At 36.0% G+C, this 25,456-nt stretch overlaps 1 protein-coding gene across 2 annotated transcripts in view; it reads right to left on the bottom strand.

The window, feature by feature from the left end:
* The window catches only part of LOC148869248 (N-terminal acetyltransferase A complex auxiliary subunit NAA15-like), a 71,709-nt gene extending 57,861 nt beyond the window's left edge, over positions 1-13,848 (bottom strand). Inside the window, exons 1-2 of one of the 2 annotated variants that reach the window (XM_088971018.1) lie at positions 13,622-13,848; positions 7,823-7,901 (exon numbers count right to left, since the gene is read on the bottom strand). In XM_088971018.1, the coding sequence (XP_088827144.1) occupies positions 7,823-7,901; positions 13,622-13,672 (130 nt within the window). In that variant the 5' untranslated portion in view covers positions 13,673-13,848. The remainder of the gene's footprint in view (positions 1-7,822; positions 7,902-13,621) is intronic. The other variant, XM_088971019.1, reaches the window with a different exon arrangement.
* Positions 13,849-25,456: the final 11,608 nt, after the last annotated feature.

The raw sequence follows: 25,456 nt of genomic DNA, 5'->3' as shown, positions 1-25,456 counted from the left end.
CCTAGGGGGCCTCAGAGGGAATTCTTACCATCTGGAGGAATGAAGAAATGGATTGTCTAGAGGAGCTCAAAGGACAATTTTCAGTCTCCCAAAAAATCAAAAGAGCCTCAGATGGAAGAGAATGGGTTCTGACAAATGCTTAAGGCCCTAATTCGTATGGAAATAGGACTTTGATTTGGGAGGAGTTGTATGCTGCCAGGAGATTATGGGAAGGTTCTTGGTGTTTAGGGGGTGATTCCAATGTTATAAGATTCTCGGGGGAAACAAATAACCCAAACCCTTATCACTACAAGCATGAGAATATTCAATGATCTTGTTGACTCCCTTGAGTTGAGAGAGCTTCCCCTACCTAGTCAAGCTTTCAGTCCACCCCCCCTCTTTACTTGTTCAAAGTTGGATAGATTTCTCCTGTCTCATGAGTGGGAAGATTTGTGAGAAACTAGTCTCAAGAGATTTGCCTAGAGTGACATCTGATCACTATCCCGTTTGTATTGAGGAAGAAATCCCTGGTGGAGGCCCTTCGCCTTTCAGGTTTGAGAACATGTGGTTTGAAGATCCTTCTTTAAAGGAGAGACTGAAGGTTTCTGTGGATCACTGTCCCATTTGTATTGAGGAAGAAATCCCTGGCGGAGGCCCTTCGCCTTTCAGGTTTGAGAACATGTGGTTTGAAGATCCTTCTTTAAAGGAGAGACTGAAGGTTTCTGTGGGGAGAATCTAATCCTTTGGGAAGAGAAAAGGTAATTAGTTTTGCAAGGAAGCTGAAAAGATTAAAGGAAAGAATTAAGTTTGGAACAAAGAGCAATTTGAAAAAGTAGAAGAAATCAAAGTGGATCTAACATCAAGAATTGAGGAGATGGATAGAATAAAGGATTTGGAAGAGATCTGAACGAAGGAAGAGATTTGTTGGAAACAGAAGTCTAGGTGCAAATGGCTAGAGGAAGTGGATGATAATATAAAGATTCAATCACAGTGGTGGTTCACAAAAATACTTGTTGATCTGTCAGCTTGTATAGGCTAGGACACACCTCACACAGTTTTCCCACCCCAAGCCACTCATCTTCCCAAAACCTTACCCTATGACCTACCCCCACTTTAAACTTAACTTCTGAACTCTTGATTAAAACTTATGATTCCCTTCCACACACTTACCCCATAGGAACTTCTTACCTCCCTTGATTCCCACCCGAACCTCACCACTCCAAATTTTCCAACCACCACCCTCCTCCATAATGCCTCCCTCTCTCCTTCTTGCCCAAATCTCCACAGTCATTTCCATAAAAGTGTTTTGTTAATTAATTTAGTAGAAATCTGCTGAATTAAAAAAAAATATGAAAGAAAGTAGTTTCTTGAAGAGAGAAGGTAGAGAGAAGGAGAAGAAGAGAAGAAGAGAAGTTGAAGGAAAAGAGAGCAATAATCTGGCCGCTCCCTTCACTTATTATTTATACTAAAATAATAGAACAGTACAAAGACAACTATGCCCTTATAGGGTGGCAAAACATAAAACAGCATATATAACACTCAAAAAACATAATAAAATTTGGACTCACAAAAATACTGTGGTCCCCACCTCCTATCTAGCAACTAACATAAAACATCTACTCAGAAAAACATCATAAAACTAATTAATCTTCAACAAATTTTACCCTTCTCAACCCTAAACCCCCCCTCCTTTGATCTACAGACCTTTTTCCCACTTGATCAGATGAAACACTTTGCCCCCTGCCCACCCCCTCCTATAGAAAGTCCCTCTGAATTTTCTCAATTTTCAAAGTCACTTCTTTGGGAACTCTTAGGAGGGAAAGGTAATATGTCGGTAAGCTAGACAGAACACTCTTTATGAATTCTCCCACCCAAAGATAGATACTTGGCTTCCCATCTACCTAGCCTCCTCTCCATCCTTTCTATTAAAAGTCCCTAGATATTAATTGTTGTTGCCTTACATTCCAGCACCTTGTCGCCTAGTCGCCTAGGCGGGTGCCTAGGCGACACCTAGGCGATAGATTTTTTTAAGTAAAACCGTAGATCCTAGGGTAGTTCCCTAGGTTCCATAACCATCTTTCCTTAATAATTATTCATAATTTTCATAAGAAAAGTATAAATTCATGTTTAAATCTAGAAAATCAACATTTTATGAGAAGAAAAAGAACAAAGTAAAGAAAATTCAAAAAATATAGGGGCGGAACCCCTACTTTTGTTATAGGAAAGAAGAAAAGAAAAGATAGAAGAAGAAGAAGACGCGGAAGAAGAAAATGTGTTGATTAGACAAAATTTTAAGTTCTTCCCTTGCCTATAGGTTCAGGTTTTGAAATTTTTGAGGGTTCCATCAAGGATCAAAATTTTGATACGATACGCCCCGTATCGGGTGTATTGTATTGTATCTTTGGGGTCCCGATACCTGTTTACAGGTGTTTTCAGGGACCCATTTTTTAAATTATATATATATATATATATATATATATATTTAAAAATGAAATTGAAAACCAAAGAAATAAAAAATAGGGGGAGTATCGTTATAAGTACCGATACACCTCTTCCAATACACAAAGGTGTATCGATAGTTCAATACCAGTTAGCAATGTTTGCATTGATTAAACCCTAACAAAATAAGAAAATAAGAAAAAGAAATTAGTATATAAACACATAAAATGAATATTCTAGTTTAATAATGTCTATTTTATAATTATAATGTCAAAAAATTAAAAATCTAAAAGTATTTTATAACCCAGTGCACAAAACTGCTAGGCGACTAGGCAAGGCGAGCCTCCAAGGGTGCCTTGTCGCCTAGGCGTCGCCTTGACAACCATGCTTCATGTCCAACTTTAAAGCCTTCTAACCGCCCCCTCAGCACTCCTTTCTTCATGATCAGCTTTAGTGCTTCCATGACTAAGACAAACAACAGAGGGGAAAGTGGGTCCCCTTGCCTCAACCCTCTAGAAGCTTGGAAAAATTCTGATGACACACCATTAATTAACAGTGAGAAGGAGGCTGATGAAATGCACTCATATATCCAACCTCTCCAAACCTCCTCAAACCCCATCAACCTTTGCATCTCCTCCAAGAATCCCCATTCAACATGGCCGTATGCCTTCTCTAGGTCTAACTTACATACCGAGCCTGGTCTTCCACTTCTTAACCTTGAATCTATACATTCACTAGCAAGACCCTGTCCAAAATCTGCCTTCCTTCTACAAAAGCCATCTGAATCTCCCCTATCACTTCCCGAATTACTTCCCTTAGCCAGCCTGCCAGCACTTTTGCCAATAGTTTATAAGGGCTGCCTATCAAACTAATTGGTCTGAAGTTGTTTATGTTCACTACCCCACTTCTTTTTCTGTATTAGAGAGATGAATGTAGCATTTTCCCACCTATCTAGAGTTTTGGATCCCAAAATTCCTTGAACATCTGCATAAAATCCTCTTGTAAGAAGTACAAGCAACTTTTAATGAAAATAAAGTTGAACCCATCTGGCCCTGGTGCTTTGTCACCATTGATCTTTTTCAAAGCCTCATGTACCTCTCCAACTTCAAGATCCCTTTCTAACCAACCCGCTGCACTGTTGCTTAGCCGGTTTGGTTCCAGATCTCCCAGGGACACCCAACTCCAATTCCTCCTCCCATTTGCAAAAGCATGGAAGAAAGAGGTGTTCTTGTCTCCCTCTTTCAGCCACATAGCTCTAGATTTTTGCCTCCACCTGACTTCCTCCCTCAGAATTAGGCCCTCTAGTTCAGATTCCAAAACAGAATAACAGACATCTCAATTTGGGCCTCTCTCCTGAACTCTCCTCCCTCTCTTACTCTTTCTAATCTGGCCAGCTTTTCCAAAAATCTCTTTTTTCAGCCCTCTTCCCCTCCAACTACCTCCTTCCTTCTCTCCCTCAACGCTTGCTTGATGGCTTGCAATTTTTTAATCACTTTTAGACCTGCTGGTCCTTCCACTTGCACTTACTTTCTATCCATTCCACAAAGTTTGGTTGGAGTAGCTAAGCATTTTCAAACCTGAACGGTTTGACGCCTGTAACAGCAGCAACCCTTCGTAGAAGAATTGGTTTATGGTCTAACAACTGGATGGTCATTGGTTCTTGAACTACTTCTCCCACATAGTATGCACAATCTCCCGAGAATAAGAATCTGTCCAACCTCCTAACGATGGCTAGAATTTGGCAGTTCGACCAGGTAAATTTCCCTCCAATCAGCAGTGGATCTATCAACTCATTATTGTTTATGAATTCTTCAAACCTCCTCATACCTACAGAAGTTCTTCTATCCCTCCCCCCTTCATTTCATTTCTCCTTATTACATTGAAGTCCCCACCCACACACCAAGGCCCATCCCACTTCTCCCTCAGCCCTCCGAGTTCCTCCCAAAACTCCGCCCTCTCCCCCTTTCGTGATGGAGATTGAAAGGAAGGCCTTAGAAAAGAAAATAAGGAAGGGAGGGAAGACCAAGAAAGAAATGTCCAGGCTCTTGTGGAACTTAAATGATAAAGCAGGGTTTAATTGGCTAGAAAGCAAAATGACAAGGAAAAGGGTAGTTTAATTGTTTCTTCCTGTAAGGGAGGGATAATATTTTTTTGATAAATAGGGATAATGTATTATTTTAGCTATAATAATTTAACCTCATCATGTGGATCACCTCATGGAATATTAGAGGCCTAAATTCAAGCCGGAGGAGAGTGGTGGCAAGCTCATGCACCAAAAAGTGGGCTTCAAGCATATTATGCTTGCAAGAAACTAAGATGGAGGTTATAGAGGCTGTGGTTATCAGAAGTTTACGAGGAGAGTGCAGCTGTGATAGGGAGACACTGCCAACTGTGGAGACAGCAAAGGGTATAATGGTGAATTGGGACCTAACTGATGTAAGTTTGAAGGACAAGGAAAATAGGTATATTCTCAATCTCTACTCTCTTCCAGTCAGAGAAGGATGGGTAGGAATGGGTGCTATAGGCAGTAATGGTTCTGACAATAATAGTTTGAGGGGAGGGATTGTGACGGGATCCTCCCTAAGCCTACTTCCATCATATTTGAACATTGTTGCCTAGAAAAAGGAGGCTTTTTAGATCAGCCAAGGGATGGTGGACGGAGATGAGTTTTGAGGGGACAGCTAGCCATATTTTTTATCAATAACTGAAATTCATTGATTCATTAATAAACCATAAACAGAAGATACAAATAAGGAGGAGATAAACTCTCTTAACTCCCCCGGAAGAAGCAAGAAAATGGATTACAGTATAGCCCAGAAATAAGTGCTTCTTCCCACCCCTTGTTTAGCTAAAGCATCAGCCATATTGTTGGCATCCCTCTTCACCCAATTCAGCATGATATCCATTCCTTGTGTCACATGTCTAAATTTCCTTTTTTTCATTGATGTAACCCCACCATCCCCTCTCCTCGTCTTTTTGAAGCCAGTGTTTTAAAAGTGCAAGGTGAGGTGCACACCTTTTTGAAGCAAGACGCAAAAATACAACAAAATGCTAAAAAATCAAAAAAAAATGTCAGAAAATTTAAAAAATGCCACAAATGCAAAATAATCGAAAAACATTAAACATAATATTAATAAAAAAATATAACTTAAATTTTAAAATAAATGTTTTATAAACCTATTATCTAAAATTAAAATACATAAACATAACATGTAAAGAGTATTCAAATGAAAATTAAAAATAAAATCAAACATATAAAGCATTTTCAAGCATCTAAAACCCACAATCTCTTTTTTCTTCAATTGCATTACTTGAAGTAGCTGAAGTGATGTAAAACATATTGCATTCCTGATTCTACGAGCCGCCTTGTACCACGCCCCTTGAGGCAAGCCCAAACAAGTCCATGATAGGGTCTTAAATTCTTAATCCTCACATAAAAAACAATGACTATAACTTGAATTGCCTTTAAAGAAGATGTAAGAAGTTGAAGGGGTTAAAAGAAAAAAAAAAAAAAAGGTTATGAGAAGAAAGGTCTTCAGTGGAGTGCTTTTTTTATCAACAAAGAAATTTTATTGATTTGTAAATAAAGTTTAGCACAACAGTTTAGAATTCCAACCACCAAATGGTAGAATGAAGAATATGCCAATGCCCAATATTACAAAAAGAGTTACATTACAGCCCAAAACAGTCGTTCTCTATAAAACCCCCTGTTTTGCTAGAGCATCTGCCACCCCATTTGCGGTCCTTTTCACCCAATTAAAAGTGGTGTTTAAATCCTTAGAGAGGCTTTCTATCTCCCTAAACACATGCCTGTAAATCCAAGGTAATTGACAGCTAATTGCCTAATTCCTGTCCAAGAAATAACCAGTTTTGAGTCCCCTTCCACTTCCAATTGCTAGAAGTTTGATTGTTTTGCAAATCTCAAACCTTGCAGCAAAGAAACAGCTCAGCTTTCAGTGAGTCTCCAACCCCTATAGGTCCAAAATACAAAGTCATCAACCTGCCTGATGAATCTTCGAACACGCCTCCTATACCTGCCAGTCCTGAATTGCACATGGAACTCCCATCAAAGTTTAGTTTTATGTTGTTACCAGCTGGGGGTTTCTATTCCATGACCACCCTATCCTTTTCTTTAAACTGTGTTTGGTTTGACGGAAAATGTAGGGAAAGGAAGGGAAACCTGTACAATTATAGGTTTCCCTGCACCACTGCTACCCTGATTGCTTTCCAGATAATTCTCCCTCTTTTCCTTGGCTGCTTTAAGAAACTTGGATTGAAGAGACTCAGTACATCTTGAGGGGGAACCCACTTGCAACCAAATAAAGAACAGAAGTACTCCCAAACACAAAGCACATAAGGGTGGGAGATTGGTAAATAGGATAAGGTTTCACCACTTGCATTACAAAGGAAACGCACATGAGGAGAAAGGCCTTTTCTTAGGCTTCCTTTTTTGAAGCATGTCACAGGTATTTTATCCTTCCAAGGAATACTTCCCAACATAGAGCTTGAACTTTAAGTAGGAAGGGCTCGCTCCAAATCTCTTTTATAGGGAAGTTCTACCCCAAGGGATTGATTCCAGCAGCTGCCTTTTGGCGTCTGCAGCAGGAAAGAAATTAAAGGATATTCAAGGTCAAGGAATCTTCAGTGAACACTGTCTTTCAGCTGATAGTGGGTAGAATGCATTCATGGCTGCCACACATAGCCTGTGCTTGGGAGCGCTTAACCAATAGGTTAAAAATTATCCATAAGCAGTGCTTCTGCTTCCGGATAATTTTTATTGTACATGGATAGGCACAAGTCGAAGAAGCGGATGAATCTGGGTTTTGGAAGTATTGGGGGCATGTTAGTCATTTTGAAGTACTAATAAATAGTCGGGGTGTTAATTTAGACATTTAAAAATTTTCAAGGTGTTAATAGTCATTTAAAACATAAGTTTGAGGGCATTAATGGCATTTAAAAGGGAATCTTAAAGTTTTAAAATGTGGCCCCCACTTTAAATGCAAAAGGCAGAAGCAAGAAGCCAATAAAAAAACAGCTTGTGCTTATCCACAAAAGTAGCATCAAATTATCCATAAGGAGAAGCCAGACCAAATATATGTCAAACGGTTTCAATCAGGCTTTTGGCTTCTTAAATGCAAAATGCACAAAAAGCCCGTAGGAGAAGTTGCCCCAAATGCGGTCATAAGCTATTCAAGGGCAGGAATCATGGTACATATTTTGTATATGAAAATCTTTTGTAAACAATAATGGTTTATTAAGTTAGCACTGCAGGAGCAGTTAAGCACCCTATATACAGCCTCTTGTTGTACAGGTTTTTTTAGATTAATAAATATTACTTTACCTTTTCTCAAAAAAAAAATAATAAAGACATATAGAATGCAAGAATCTTACTAAGACTACGTACCTCCATGATCTGGAAACTTTTTTAATATAGCATCTGCAGCTTTTAGTCCCTTTTTGTATTGTTTAGTTTCATATAATTTCTGCAATGATTAGAATATATAAGAAGGATGTTCCAATAGATATTGATACTTGTCTAAATGAAAAAAAATAAATCCGGATTTAGCAAACAGACATAATACATCTTCCCTTTTTAGATTAAGATAAAAACAAGGATTTTAGTAGATAAACAACCATCTATTATTTATTGATCAAAAAAAAAAAAACAATCATCTATTGCTTACATTTATTCTCTTCAAAAGAACCAAACCTAACTTTTTTTAATGAAAGAGATAAGAGTTTCAGAGCATTCTAGATGTATTCATGTCCTAGCAATGGGTTAGAAAGAGTTTCAGAACTTCTGTATCAACAAAAACAGCACCTGATGCTACTAATGAAAAACAAAGAAAATCAGAGATGCACATTGATGCCCAAGAACAACTCTGATGTGGCTGTGGATAATTCAAAGTTTCATTATAGGGGAAATCTCTTAAACTACCCCTATGTTTTAAGATTTTTTTTATCATTGCCCTAAGTTTTAGGAAAGTGCCTACCTACTGTTTAAAAATCCCTTAAAGTATCCCTAAGTTTTCTGACAATTGACAATTGCCGTTAACCATTAAGGAAAGATGGAAAAGACTAGTTGACCTTTCATTCTTCTTTAAATTTTCAAAATAGTAATATTTGAATAAACAACATTTTGAAACTTTTTATTCCCACTCACAGGATGTTTTTAAGCTCATATCATTAACACATATTAGCAGAGCAAAAAATTGCAGTCATAAAGCCCATAAACAGTGGAGAGGCGGAGGCGTGGAGGAGGAAGAATGAGGCAGTGCAGCTGAGAGGCTTTGCTGCCAAAGAGTGAGGGATGCCAGTCTTTTTCTAAGCAATATGGAGCTTTTTTTTGAGAAAAGGTGAAGTATAATTATATTAATCAATGGTCTTTTGTACAAAGAGAAACTGTACAAAACAAAAGCAAAAGGACCACAAAATAAGGCCACCTTCAAAAAATTACAGTCAGATGTATCTTCTTTAAAACCTGTATGTATAGACAACCAGCTCCTAAGCAGCTCAACAGTCTTGTTTATGACCTCAGCTACAGTAGAAGCTGTGTGATCAAAAGTCCTACTGTTCCTTTCAGTCCATACTGCCCACAAAATAGCCAGAGGTAAAGAGGACCAGCACAACTTCACCTTCTTTGTCATCCCGGTATGTGCCAAGCCTCCAAGCATTCTTTAACTGAGGCAGGCATACTCCAGCTGACCTCTAAGCACTTTTGAAAATAATTCCATATATCTCCTACAAACTTGCAATGCAAAACAGATGATTAACTGATTCCATCTCCCCACTGGCCACTGCACAGGCTGCAGTTCAAGTCATTGCAGGGATAACCTTTCTTCAACAGCATTTCTTTTGTTAGGCATTTCTCTAAAACTGCCATCCAAGCATAAAATTTATCTTTCATGGATGCCACTGTCCCTCAAATGACCCGGCTAGGAAAACGTGTACCATTTCCACCTACTAAAAATCTGTAGAAGGATTTAACTGAGAATACTCCTGATTTCTCCCAACCCACACTCTCAAATCCTGGCTTTGCAAGTTCAGAGTCTGATCTTGAAGCAAAGCTAGAAGATCCCCTATCTGTTGAATCTCCCAATCATTAAAGTCCATTCTGAAGGATGGGTTCCAGCAAATGTTTTCTCCCCTCTGAACAAAAGAATCAGCTACCAGCACCTCTTTGTCAGCTGCCAGGTTGAACAAAATAGGAAACAACTATTTAAGGGACCTCTACCCAGTCCAAGGGTCTAGCCAAAATCTGATCCTTCTTCCATCTCCTATTTTGAACCCGACACCCTGTCTGAACTTGGTGTTAGCTCTACAAATTCCTTTCCAAAGGCTGCAGCCATAAGTTGAAGGAGGGGGACCACACTACAAACCATTACTGTCCATCCCAAATTTCTCAGCTATTACCTTCCTCCAAAGGTTATCCAGTTCTGCATTAAACATTTAAACCTCCAGTGCCAGCTGCCTAATAAAGCTAAGTTGAAGGATTTTAGATCTCTTATCCCCAAGCCCCCTTGTGAGTGGGGTTTGCATATTTGCTCCCACTTCACTAGATGATACTTATCTGAGTCTTTCCAACCCATCCACAGAAAGTCACTCATCTTTTTTTCTAATTCCTTCACCACCTCCGAAGGGATTGGATAAAGAGACAGAAAATAGGTAGGCAGGCTGGCTAGGACACTTTATAAGAATTACCTTCCCTCCTTTGGGAAGATACATAGCCTTCCATGTGGCCAGGTTTTGATCCATCCTCTCCAAAATTGGGTTCCAAATGGTTTTTGATGTACACTTGGCACCCAGAGGCAGCCCCAAGTAGCTTGTGGGTAGAAGTCCTACTTTGCAGCCCAATAGCTCAGCCAAATACTGAATGTTTGACACTTCCCCACTGCTATCATTTCACTTTTTGCTAAGTTCACCTTTAACCCAGAAACAATTTCAAACCAAAAAAAAAGAGGTGCTTTAAATTAAGAACTTGATCCTCCAAGGCCTTGCAGAAAGGCAGTGTGTCACCAGCATACTGCAACTCTGCAAGATTGGAACGGAAGTACCATTTGGGCTGACTTCAAAACCTTCCAACAGGTTCAACTCCACAGCCTTGTCCACCATTCTGCTGAGTCCTTCCATTACTAATATAAATAGGAGAGGAGATAAGGGATCCCCTCGTCTCGAACCTCTCGAACTTCTGAAATTGCCTCTGGCTGCACCATTAACAAGTACAGAGAATCTTGGAGTGGATATGCAAAATTTCATCCAGCTCCTCCACTTTGAGCCGAAGTGCGTTCTTTCCATCAAATAATCCAGAAAAGACCAATTAACATGATCGTATGCCTTTTCTAAATCTATTTTACAGACCAAACCATTCCTCCCAACTCTCTTTCTTGAATCAACTAGCTCATTTGCTATGAGAGCCACATCATGAATATGCTTGTTATGAACAAAAGCTCCTCGGTACTTTGATATCAAAGAATCTATCACCTTCCTTAACCGAGTGGCTAAAATCTTGGCCAAGATTTTATAGATACTCCCAACCAGACTTATTGGTCTAAAGTCCTTCAGCTCGGAAGCCCCTTTCTTCTTTGGAATCAAGGAAATGAAAGTTGCACACAAGCTTCTTTCCAAGGCTGCAGAATTATGAAACTCCTCGAGAACTTTTAAGATATCAGCCTTAAGATGCTCCCAAAATTTCTTCTTTGTAATCATGATGAATGACCAAAATGAAAAATCTATTATTGTCATACTTGATCATTGGAGTTCAAATTGGATTTTGTGCCTGCATACAAGACGATAAGTGTTGGGATGATGATGCTAAGCACAGCCCAGAAGAAAATATCAGAACAAAGGCCCTTCCATTCATTTCTAATGTGGGAACTATGAAAAAGTTTTCAGAGCTCATTCAAGGCTTTTATCCACTAAAATGGATTAAACACATACTTGTCAACATTGTCGTTTTACTAGCATTGGCCTAAGTGGCCATCAACTCCCATGAAAGCTTTATTGATAAAAATATTCAGTACCATCCCATCCCACCAACTGTCAATCAAACCAAATGGTCACTCTGATAAAGAGCAGAAGAGGGTGCACTGGCTCCTACGTCTCTGTTATACACCAAGATACTCGGATGGGGTTCTCATAATAGTAACAATGGAAACAAGTCCCTCTGAATTACGAGAAAATGGAGCCCAGAACTGCACAGTGTTCCCCTGTAAAATACTTAAACCCATTCAAATCTCCATTCTCAGTGGTCAGAGATGGTGAAGAAGAAACAGAGGGCAAATGTGGGTTTTTAAAAACATTATGACAGTAATATACTGTATGTGAACAGGATGTGACGATACACTAAAGGTAGAGGTATAGTTAGTCAATTATTAGAAAACTTAAGGGTACTTTAAGGGATTTTGCGAAGGTAGGGGAAGTTTTGGTCCATTTCCTAAAACTTGAGGGTAATTTTAGAGATTTCCCCTTCACTATATCCACTCAATGTTACTAATTACTATGTTGCCCTAACCTTTCGAGGATTACAGCATACACATCCACATTTCATTTGAGTAGAAAATGTAGCATACTCATAACATATTAGCTAAATGTAAAACAAAAAACTGTAGAGATTATAAAGCATTTAGGCTGTTACCCAATGTTGGTCCCAGCTATCTGGGATTTTAGGAGGGGTAGACTGGATACAGTCCTAACCTTTGAAATGCTTTGAAAGATTCAAAAAGTAATTAGTCTAGAAGAATGCAATGAGCTTTTTATACAGTGTCAAATGTGTCTCATGATCAATGAAGGTCTTTAGAAGTTGTTCCACTAAACAAGAAACTAAAAGCGGATCAATTTGCAAATACTATTAGATCAATTTGTATACCTTCTCCACAAAGAAAACATACTAATATTTTGAAAAACATTAAAATATGCGCATACCTAATGTGTATCAAAAAGGAGTACTGAAATGCTTTGAAAAGTGATTACTGATTAATCTAGAAAAAAGCATTTCATTTTTCCAGCATTAGATGTTTCTCTTTCTTGTGTTCAATAAAAGGTGTTGAGAAATTTTTCAACTAAACAAGCAATGTAAGGATAGATAATTTTTAAATGAAGCAACTAAAAAGTGGATCAGTTGCATGTTATATAACATTAATTTGAATACATTTCTGTACAAAAAGAAATATATTGAACTTTTTTAAAACAGCTATATACACTATAACAATCCTAAAAGAGCAACGCAGCCACTGTAAAAGGCAACTTTATTTCTTTGGGTTGTTAATTGTTATCAAGTCTAGATAACAAGAAAGGGTTGGAGCAAGCACCATTTAAACAGAAAATTCTTTTACGCTTGGGTGCTCACTGAGATGCAATGATTGAGCAGATTAACCTTGAACTACCAAACAACCATCAGAGTTTTTACCATAAAAAAAAAGAAAAAAAAGAAAAACATAAGAGTGATAATTCCAACATTGTGGAGATAGAGGAGTGACAAATGATTGCACGTAACAAAATAAAGTTTCACGGACCAGTAGACATAAATTGGGCCAAAAATATCCATTGTGTAAGGATAAGGAAGTGACAAGGTGATTAATCAATAATTTCAAAACCCAGATGACCCAGCTGAACGGAATGATTTGCAGTTCAAAATTATCTTCCCAGGCAAAGATAGATTGTTAATTTACAACAGAAAAACAAAGATCAAACCTATTCTTGAACTTTGTACTTTTGAAAGAGACGAAACACTCATCGAGCCAGAATATAGTACGATTAATTTCTAAAATTCTTTTTCAGTCAGAGCCAACGAATGGATGACCGGATTAACATGTTTGAACCAATTCCAGTGAGTATGCATAAGCCTCTATAGGGAAATTAACCCAGTGTAATAATCCAAAACAATAAGCTCCGTAGCGCAAAGGTGAAACTCGGTGAGAATCGATCACATTTTGTAGTTATTTTAGCACTTAGAAGGCGTAAAGCAAACAATTTGGACACTACAAGAAAAAAAAAAAAAACAATTGAATCAGAGTTTTGAGAATAATGTATGGCTGAAGAACATGGCAGAGGCTAGGGTTTTTTCAATGGGAATGACACTGGAACAGATTGCAGTAACATGAAGAAAAAAATAAAGAAATGAGCAAACGTAAAAAGAACTACAATCGTTAACGGGTTGCCTGTGGATAACCAGTTAAGAAAATGAATGAAGAGCGGAAGAACTTACGACGATGAGCTTGAAGAGATTGGCCTCCTTGGGAGGAAGAGAAGACCCCATTGCTTCGATGCAGAGGGATGAGAAGTGCGCAGGATAAGGTTAAGGGTGCACAGGTTATGGCTGCGCAAGAAGAGATGGAGTGGTATTTTATATGCTGCAACCCTACCCCCAAGAGCAAGCAGCAGTCGCCTGCAGACCAGATGAAGAGGAGAGTGCAATACGTATCACTTGTTTTTAGGCTAAAGCAAGTTTGATCAGTGTTTTCAACACGCGGTCGGACCGGCCCATCTGTCATCGGGCCATGATTCCGGATTTGCTTCAAAAGACATGGGATTCGGTCCTCCGAAAACGGAGTTCAAATCAGTCCCCCACAACGTCCCACAGCACAGCCCCGTCATGTATTGGGAACATCTCCTGATCATGACATTATCATTTCTGGTATTATCATTGGGAGATATTCCCAATACAAGGCAGGAATGTGATTTGGGACGTGGTGGGGGACAATTTTGTGGAGGGCTGATTTTCATTCATTGGGAATATCTTCCCATAAAAGTGGAGATATTCTCAGATATTCCCAATACACGGTTTGAAGTGGCTATGAGAACAGTGTGAGGACTGAATCCGAGTTTGCTTTGAACCACTTGCCTTTTAGAAGCGACTCAGTCAAGTGTTTATCAAGTGTTTAGGGTCCGTTTGGGTTTGTATGAATAGGGGTTTGGAATCGGATCATTCCAGTTCCAACTATTTGGTTTGACAGATTCAGAAGCTATTTCCATTCCTGGTGGAATGATATTCCCCCATTTGAATGAATGGACATTCCCTCCCCTCCCCTTCCAAAAATCCATTCCAGCCAATTATGATTTTGATTCCCATTCCAAGTTGAACAAAATAGGTGAGGGGAATAGACCATTTTGGTTCCAATTCCGCCTTAGTAACTTGACCACCAATATATTTAACCTCATATTAGGTTATACGACAAATATTAATGATCTTTTTCATTTGTTATTTAAAGCAGGTATCCATCTATTATTTTTTCCCTTAGTTCCATGGAGGTTATAAAACTTAGATCCAAATGCCATACATATATGGTTAATACTTATTTACACATGCACAAATACATTTTCTTACATTAATCATTAATAAAAATTATTCTTATTAAATTTGTTTTATGTGATAAAAGTACAAGAGATATGCCACAATGTTCTAACCAATAGTCCATGTCCATGTCAACCCAACAAGTCTAACCACAACCATATTATACAGGGTTTATGTCTTCATTTGACTCAATTAACAGGGTTTTTACCCTTCATTGTTTTGTGTTCCTTCCAATATAATAGGCTTTGGGTTGATTTTTCCCATTTTGATCTAATTAAGACCCAAATATACCTCAGAGGCACGTATGGGTGCAACTTGTGTTGGGTTAGCCAATATTTAGACCCACACACACACGTCAGGTTGAAGCTTAGGTTGGGGTTGAAAAAATATGAACCTAATTTTTTACTTCATATTGGATTTATGGAACCCAAACCAAGTATCTAGTATCTGCTTTATATATACAAGAGTAAGGGCATAGTGCTATGCACATATGCAAGTAAAGGGTAAAGAATAAAAATGTAAGTTAACATTCTATTGTCAAATTTAACTTTCATGACTTGCATAGAGCCCAAGCAAGTATCCACTTTATAATAGTATAGATTAGTGTTATTATAAATATGTATGCATACATGCAATCATGCATTCATCAATTCAACACATTTATTTGTATGTATCTATAATTTTACATTTAAAGGCTAAAAAAGTTATAGTACTACATACTTAAAAATGTTATTTTTAGGACACCGTATTTTTGTCATTCTACATATAATATAAAAAATAGGGGTGGCAATTCATGTTATTGTTTTAGGTTCATGTCATGTTGAGATAGTAATATTCCGATATATAAATCGACATGAACATGAACAATTAATTAATTGTGTTAGTTCTCAAACATGAACATGACACGTTTATTACATGTGTAACACGACATGACCCACATAGCCCAACTTAATATGATCGACCTATTTAATTATTTACTTAATGACACATATAACCTAAATTAACACCAAATAAACACAATAAAAATGTTTAAATTAAATAATGGATAAATTTAAATAATAAAATGCACATTTAATATTTCATGGTCTTAACAAATTCATAAAAAACATTCAAGCCACATTCATTTTTCGATACCCAAGTAATATGCTTACATGGGCAAATTATGATGCCAATGTTCAGTTGCACCGATGCTTATTAAGGTAAAGACTTTACCGGGAGATTTTAATGTTCTTGACGAGTGGTTAAGCAACTTACCCACCTCCCAAAAGGGCATCAATTCTCCAAGTACCTGATGCTCTCCACACAATAATCTTTCCGTGGGACCCATTATACCAACACTCAAATGTCGAGAAATTGGTCAATTACCCAATTATCCAATTCACCCACATAAGATAAAAGTAAATGAATGATGTCTCAATGTCATACTTACCTACCATAATAGTATTTCATCCAAATATATATATATGATATAAGACTTAAGTTTGAGTCATAAGCATGTCATTTTTGAGTTATGTGGGTTAACCCAAAATTGACATGTTTATTAATTGTATTAAATGGATTAGCACATTTTTTACACAAATATGATTAATGTAAACCCAAACACAATAACTCCATATCGTATTTACATGGTGTGTCATATATAACCAACCATATCTAAAATCAATGAAAACCCATAATCTTAAGGCTAATTGGAACCTTTTTAACAAGGTGAAGTAAAAAAAAAAAAAAAGGGTAACCTAACCAAACCTAACTTGAAAAATTTGGGTCATACAAAGAGAGAAAACTATGCAATTGAGTTGTGAAATGGCAATATGGTGGGTTATTGCCTAGGTGACCTAACTTTAAGGTGGAGTGAATTGGGTTCTACTCTATTTTGAACCAGATAATCTCTTTTTATAAGTTTTGAAACAAAATTTGATGTTATGGATAACAGAAAATCAAAGACCCTTGTGATTGAAAGAAGATTTGTGTGAGGTGAAATAAAGGAATAAGAAAAAAAAAAGTACAATAGATGCAATATTTTTATATGGGCTCAACCAAACTCGGCATATATCTTCCCCTCATGCATCATCTTGAGAATTTTCACTAACCACCTGGTCTTCCCGAGTGCCCAATAAAACCCTTACAACTAGTTGGACTTTATAGGCACCAATCATACCTAGATATAGTTTTAGGTGCTATCCCAACTTTATACTATGCATTCACCTTCACACCTTGAAGACTTGATGCCATTTGATAGTCTTAAAGATCTTATACAAACCTTTTACAATAGATATGACAATATAAACACACAACATTAATGGATTGCCTCTCAATAGGCTAATGGAACAATTACAAGCAAAGCGACCTAATATGCAAGATAACACAATGAATACCCTAGGATTAAATGTTACTATTACTCTTTAAGAACAAGGTTTTTTACTCTTTTAGTTCATAAGGAATTCAATATATCTACTTTTTTTATGACTCATGTTTTCACATTGTTTTTCTTGCAAAACCCTTTGAATCTCACATCTATTGCCCACTTTATTTATCTTTCGCACAAATTTTTATATACAAAGAAACATAATCATTTTTGAACTATTGGAAATAGATTAATCCTCCATTGGTAAGTTTTTAAGATGATTTCTATGATGTTTAAAATATTTACCATAGAGAAAGGAGTTGTTATAGCTCAAATGTTTAAAAATAAATCCTATAAGAAAGGTTTCTAATAGTTCAAACTTGGATTTTTTACACTTAAGCCTAATTTTGAGCATGTGAAGAGCATAAAAACCCTTTATAAGTTTAACTATTGATCTCTAAGTTTGGTATAATCAAGGTTGACTTGAGTAAAGCTTATATAGTGTATCTTGCAATTGATTACACATAATCCTAAAAAAGCAAAAACAAATCAAAGGCTTTGGAGATTGATGTCTTCTTTTTATCATCTACTCTTGATAGTTTTGTTCTTTCCTAGAAAGTTTCCATTCCATCAATTAGATTAACTACTCCTTTATACCTCATATTAGAAAATGTCTCTTAAAAAATTTCGAGCTCAACTAAGGATGTCCTTTGTAGCTGCATACTTACTTTTTAAACTATTAGTACTCTTGATGAATTTGTTATCATCAAAACACACAATGTCAACACGGGTTTGAGATAGGGCACCCCTCTCTGTCCTTATCCCATAGCCAAGATACCCTACCTCATCTTACCTCTTCCCCGATGGCGGTATAGGTTTGGGGAAAGGATTTTTGACAAATTGGGGGTATTTTAGAAATGAAATTATGGAATCCTAGGATTTTGGGAATTCGAGGGAAACTGATGAATATAAATTAATATTAAACCTATGGGTATTTTACTATTTTGTTATCATATTTGGGGAATTGTATGCAAACACCATCTCTATCCATCCCTAATTTGGGGCTCACTCCATCCCTGTTTAAGATTAAGAAAAAGCCTGCTTGGGGCAAGGCAGGGTGGGAGTGGAAACACACACACACACACACACATATAGGGAGAGAGAGAGGGAATGAAGTAGTATGTATGTATGTAATGTATCATCATTAGACTTTCTCCCTCTTGAACTTCCTATGCGCACCATTTTACAGGCACTACCAACAGTGAGTTGTGTTATAGCGGTAGATACGACGGGTTTGGTATTGGTAAGAAGTTGGGAAAAGGTAATATGGTATGCCATTGAAAGGGGGATAGCTTATGAGTCTAAGATTCAAATTGATGATACTACCCAAGTGGTTCATCCGTTTCACTCAGATCTCCTCCCTTTCAATCTCTAAACTTTGACGTATGTACAAGACATGAGACTATGAAAGTTAGTTTAATAGTTTTGTCTCACTTCATTTTGATAAGATTGACATGGGAAGCCCATTGATTATTAGAGTTTCTACGAAACGACTGAGATTGGATAAGTTTATAACCACCAAACAAGGTGCAATTGAATCCCTTACTTTGAACTATTATTTGTTGTAGATTTGCATAAAGTTCAATAACTTTTTAGGTTGAACAATAGGATGTGTTTGGTTGTAGTGCAATTTTATTTGTACTAGCACAAATGCATAGGAGTGTAAATGAAAAAAAAGTATATTCTTGTTTAATTTTGTTTTGGGTTTTACTTTATTCTGCTTCATGTCTTAATTTACTTCATTTGCACTACAATCAAATAAAAATAATCTAAAATTTGAAACAAAAATAGGTCAGAATTTACATTTAAATCATTTACACTACCATAGTTTTGCATCGGTGCAAATTTATTTGTATTGCAACCAAACACGGCCATATATCTAGAAAGTTCAATAACTAGGGTTTCATTTGTAGTTTTTTTTTTTTTGTATTTCTACTTTCATCTATACCAAGTCTTGCAATGCTTAGGGTTAGTTTGTTTGCACATTGCAAGGTAGTTTTATTTGCACTATTACAGATGCATGAATTATAGCTAGAAGAATAAATTTTGACTCACATTTACTTTGGGCTTTATGAGCTCGAATCTAGTGAACTCGTCGGTTCGCGGGGAGCATGAACCCTCCAATAGGAGATGTGCATGCCGACTCCTTTAAACTAACCTCAAAATAATGAGCATTTGCTGTTAATTTCAATCCATCTAATTGAATCAGGCACTAAAAGACAAAAAATGAAAAAAAACTCATTTTAAATGATTTAGAAGTTCATTCGATCTCCCCTCCCATTTTTTTGGAAAAAAATCCTCTCATCCAAGAAATGATTTAGAAGTTCATCCAATCTCCCCTCCCATTTTTTGAAAAAAACCTCTCATCCAAGCCCAAGCCCTAGCCCTAGCTAGTGAGCAGACCACTGGTAATTTCCATGCGCAACTGATGTCTATCAACATGGAATCAACCAGCCACAAGAATCAACTGGTGGTAAGCTCCTTTCTTCTTCTTCTTCTTCCTTGCAATATCACTTATTACTATTCTATTTTTTTTGGCTTTTGAATGCTTCTGAAGTTGGTGGTACCTTGTGGGGAAGGCAAATGAGTTAATGCCTACAAGTGTAGAGTTTTTGGCTTTTAATGCTTTGAATTTCAAACATTAAGTGCGTAAGGGTCCATCTTATCGATTAACCATAGGCTTGACTTGTTCATCACTACCATGTACCTGACTAGTAGTTATGCAAAAGACCTTGTTGTTCTGTCTTATCTTTATGGTTTTGTATTAAGTTTTATTCCCTGTATTGTTTATGTCATCATATGTGATGTGTGACAAGTACTCATGAAGGAGTTGTTGCTTTAGATTTGGCACAATTAAGACTATTAATGATGCAAATGTAGCTATTGAGAAGCTAAATGGCACAATAATCTATGGATCTTTAGTTAGATGATGAACTTGACAAATACCAATTTTTTTTCATGAGAATCCTCATATCAAGGAATTAAGGAGTGTATTTTTTGGTTTTCTGTAAATCGGATAATAGCAAGTTGGAGGATGTGAGACAAAATGGATGGGGGTTTTCTTTGTGCCTTGACTCCTCTTTACCATTGTAGGTATTCCAAGCCTTTTATACATTTTAACATTTGATGCACCTCTTTTTTGTAGTTACTGAAAGGCCAAGGAATTCATGTGAACAAAGCTTAGTGTTGTTAGCAAGAAATTTGGAACTCTAGAAAAGATGTATTTTATATGCATTGTAATTTGAGAACAATGTGGATTTTACTAAGAAGAAAAAAAGAACTTTCTTAAGATGTAGTTCTATGAAGTAGTGACAATTTAATCTTGCTTCTTCACTTTTCCTATTTGATCATAAATTTCAATTGGCAAAATAAAATCTTCCATCACCAACCACCAAAATCATTCTCCATTATTGTTTCATGTCATTAAGCTTCTCTAATGATGGACATGGTGATTTTAGAAATGATAGGAAATTGCAACTTCAACAATGCAAAGGATTAAAGTATGTTGTATTACTTGTGTAGCTAGGAAAGAAAATAAATGAACATGTTGGTTGTTTCTATTCTTGATGAAGAAAAATGATTTTTTTTTTTTATCATCAATGAACTTAGCTACATGACCAAACTCTATTTTGGTTGGCATACAAGGTGCAAGCAATCTTTTTAATGAATGTATGAGTAGTATTACGAGGTGAAGACATGAGAGGAACCAAGATTGATGCCCAAGCTGCAACCAATCTATAATTCTTTTTTTTTTCGTATACACTTATATGGTATTAATCAAATTGTATAAAAGAACATAAGACCAACTTGGTACGGTTCTAAAATTATTACACCAATTTGATAAAAATTCACAAGAAACTCTTGGTTATGAAATTTATAACTTGATTGTACAAGTGGTTGGTCCCTTGACTAACTTAATATCTTATATGGTATTAATTAGACCATATAAATAAACATAAGACCAACTTGATAAAATTCACAAATCATAATGCAAATTTGACAAAATTTTACAATAAACTCTTGACCAACTTGGTGTAATGATTTTAGAACCATACTAAGTTGACCTTATACTATTTTATTCAAGAGACAAAGAGAGTGCCACCTCGACAAGTTTCAAGTTTGAGTTCCAGGTACCACCATCTTTAGATGCATTCAAAATCCAAAAAACAAAGAAAAAAGGAGCTTGCCACTAGTTGGTTTCTTGTTGCCGATTGACATCGATTGCATAAGGATATCACCATTAGTCTTCTTGCTAGCTAGGGGTAGGCTCGAATGAGAGAATGGAAGGGGGAGTTCAAATGAATTTCTATTCATTCAAAATGAGTTTTTTTAATTCTTGTTGTCTTTTAGGGTCTGGTTCGACCAGACGGATTAAAGTTCACGACAAACTCCCATTATTTTAAGGTTAGTTTAAAGTGGCTGATGTGCACGCCTCTTATTGGAGGGTTCACCCTCCTTGTGAATCGACAAGTTCACTGGATTCGAGCTCAGGCTTTACTTTGCTTTTAGCTAGTTTTATTTTACTTTATGTGCATTGCAAATAAAAAAACATATTTGAGGAGGGTTGATGGATAGATTGTTTCACTAGAAAACTACAATTTCTTGGAAGAAATCAATGGAAGAATAAATTGCTTATTGGTGCAGAAATATATATTACTGGTGAATCAATAAAATTTCTATAGACAGGAAGCAAGACAAACTCCACTAAAGTGTAGGGATCAAAATAGTACTTTCTTTCAAATCTACCATGATTAGAAGGCAGTGAAATAATATTGATTGGGTTAAAGATAAATAAAGATATTGGTTACAAATGCATGGAGATATCTCCAAAGAACCTGTTAATCGTTTTTCAAGTTAGATGGAGTGAATTCAGATCTATCTTTAGACTATCTTTTTGTTAAGGTTATTTTTGAGGAGGATAACTAGTATCTTATGTTTATGTCCTCAATGGATGAGGTTAAAGGGATTGTGGGTGGTGTTGAGAGCTTGAAAGCTCCAGGGCTTGGTAGTTTTCTTGCTATGGTTTTTCAATATTTTTGGAAGGAATTAGATATTTATGATTTTATTTGTGATTTTTTTAGTGATAAATAATTATTAAAAAGGCTAAATCACACTTTTATAACCTTAATTTTATAAAGAAAATGATCCTATTTTGGCTTATGATTATAGGCTGATTAAACTTTGCAATATCATTTATAAAATTCTTTGTAAATAGTTGGCTAATAGGCTCAAACCTATCATTGAAAAAAATGCACTTCCCTTTTTTGGGCTTCTTTTATCCTTGGTAGACAATTTATGGACGATGTAATAATATCTCAAGAGCTTATCCATGTAATAAGAAAGAAGAATAAAAGGTAGAGGATGGTGGTTGTGAAGCTTGATATGTCCAAAGCGTATAATTTGCTGGATTGGTCATATTTGTTACATGTTTTAAAGGCTTTGGGTTTTTGTGAGGAATGATGTAATATGATTTTTTAAAATATCTTCTATGTATCATTTATGACCCATTGTTACCTTATTTGTTTTGGGAATAGAAGGGTTGTATGGGCTGATGTATAAGGCTTAAAGAGGGAGAGGCTCATAAATGTAGTGGTTATTAAATGGGGGTCTCCTAGAATTACTCACATATTATTTGCAAATGATGTTCTTTTATTTGATATCAATAATTTTAGGAAAAATTCTTTCTAATTTTGGAAATTTTTATGTTTGCTATCATTACTAAAGAGATTATATCTAAGGATGTGTTGTTTGTGTTGTGTTGCCAAGGTGTGAAGTCCACAAATTACTTGCTTTTGCATCTTGTGAGATGAACATTTGATTCTTAATCGGTTGGTCATTTCTTTTTATTGTATTTGGACTGCTAATAACAATCTTATTTTTCATGATATATCAAAATTTGTATGTAGTATGCTTGATTAGATTGATGTGTTGTTTTTTAATTAATTTTTGAAAAATTCTAAATTAGTACCTTATACTTTGGGCTAATGTCACTTTAGTTCCAGAACTTTAAAACGTGCCAATACAGTACTTGAACTTCCAAAATGTGCCAATTTAGTACAAAATTGTTAATTGTCGTTAAGTGGCATATGAAAGGACACAAGTGCCCTTTGAGTGTCATCTAGTTTTCTTTATCAACCATCAAAACTAGTTTTCCTCCTTTCTTCTACCACTCTAACAATCACTGATAAATCTAACTTCGTTAGCTTGCCACCTAAACTAGGCAAGTTGTAATTAGAATCAACCAAAAAACCAATGTATTACTCTGGATCCACTGAAAATAGCCTCCACTAATTCAGGATCCTCTTCGTGGAGTTCGACTAGAATTCAATCTCCAAAATAACGGAAAATCCCTCAGAGTTGAGCTCCTTGGCAATGTGGATTTGAAGCTCTCATTTGACCGTAAAGACGATTGCCTAAACACATTTCCTTGTAAATCTTATTTATGGCTCTCCTCCATTTATTCCTTCTACCTTATCACATTGAACAATTCACTAATATTGTTTGAATCAAATTTATTTTTCAAAAAAACCAAATAACTAACTTGTCCTATATAAAGTCACAAATTGCAGTACCACAAAAGACCTTCATTTACAGTTTCATTTAGAGCTTCTTCAATGTCAAACCTACATGAAACAAGAAAATCACTTAATCCTTACATTTTTCAGCACAAAAACAAAAAGCACCACTCAATGGTAAATTCACCAAGGAATATCTAAATAACTACTTCTGAGTTGTTCATTAGTAGATTCTTTAAGATCAAGAAACTAAATAGTGTTTCACATTCTTGACTTATAGTTTAAGATGAAGATTATACACCGAAATTATGAATTTGCTTAATTGATTGATCCAAGGAGCTATTCATAGTTCCAATTATTGGAGCTTAAATATACTCCAGAGAAAGAAAAAGTTTAAGAAAAGAATTTGATGTTTGATGCTGAATATGAAAAGAGCTACATCTTTTTTTTTTGTCATCATGAAAAGAGCTACTTCAATCTCCAACAAAATTGAGATTTAAAAGCTGAATATGAAAAAAGCTACTTAAAAACAGTTTAACTTGTGTCACTAGGTAGGCTCAAAGAGCTCCAAATGCTCTCTCGTAGCATCCTATTTGGGTTGTCCCATCAAAGGTTAGTAATTACAACTTTTTCATTTGGTTGTGGCTGGGAGAGAATAGGATTGGTGGTGTGGTCCCAAGAGACCCTGTCAGTGCCACCACTTGATGCCACGCGTTCGAAGGTAATGCTAGTAGACGAACCCGATCGACATGTTTTGAAGGGTAATTTTGTTATTTTCAAAATATTTAATTTGCACATGCCATCACATGATGCACATAACTAATGATCTGTTAACAATAGGAACTAGATTGGCACGTTTTAAAGTTTGAGGAGTAAAGTGACACTAGGCCCAAAGTGAAGGGTACTAATCTAGAAAATTTCTTAATTTTTTAAATCTTGTATGGAGGTGTATGATGGTTAGTTTTCTTTTGGTGTTACTAATAGTATGTTTGAAGTCAACAATCTTTAGGTTTTAGTAAGTGAATTTTATTATAAAATGTGATACAGGTTTGAAGAATAACACTTCAAGTTCTTATAGTCATGAGGTTTAGACCAATTAACGAGGGTATCTTTGTGGTTATTGCAGGAAGTTCTTTGGAAAACAAAGAGGGTGTTTTGGAGGTTGAGATGAAAACAATTTTCAATGCATCAAGTTTTGGTAGGGATCAACGATGGAATGATGTCGAGTTTTGTCAAATTTCATATTATTTGTTTTTGTGGGTAATAGTTTTGAGCATGTAATTCCTTGGTCTTTTTGGGCCTTTGTAGACAATAATTAAGTCTTTGAAGCCTAGTTTTAATAATATTTATTTTAGGCATGTAAAAAGATTCGGGAACAATACTCATGGGGTGGCTTGAATGTCTAAGGTGGCGTTTAATAAATCTGAAATTTGAAAAGTTAAAAAGATATTATTTGTGCCTGAAATATGAAGAGCAATATCGATGTTTTTCTACGTTTTAGAGGCTCTGAATAGATAAAGTTGTTTGTATTGGATTAATGCTTCATCATATGAAATTCTCTAATTTTATTATTTTACCCCTAGAGCAAACTAATTGGTAATTTTGAGTTCATTTTGCACTGTATCATAAAAATAATTTATTAAATTCAAAATAATATTGAAAAACATGAATAAATTAAAAGACAAAAAATAATTTATTAAAATAAGACTAAAATTGAAAATAGGTATAAATATATAAATTAAAATAAATTATTAAAAGTTAAAATAATAATGAAAATAGTAATAAAGTCCATGAAGCAATGAAATAAAATTAATAATTAGCAAATTAATA

This window comes from Nelumbo lutea, chromosome 2 (assembly GCF_056320005.1).
Source record: "Nelumbo lutea isolate HS-2025 chromosome 2, American lotus-T2T, whole genome shotgun sequence".
Classification (NCBI taxonomy): domain Eukaryota; kingdom Viridiplantae; phylum Streptophyta; class Magnoliopsida; order Proteales; family Nelumbonaceae; genus Nelumbo; species Nelumbo lutea.
Note: the sequence above shows the minus strand (reverse complement) of the source record. Positions and strands in the feature narration are given on the sequence as shown.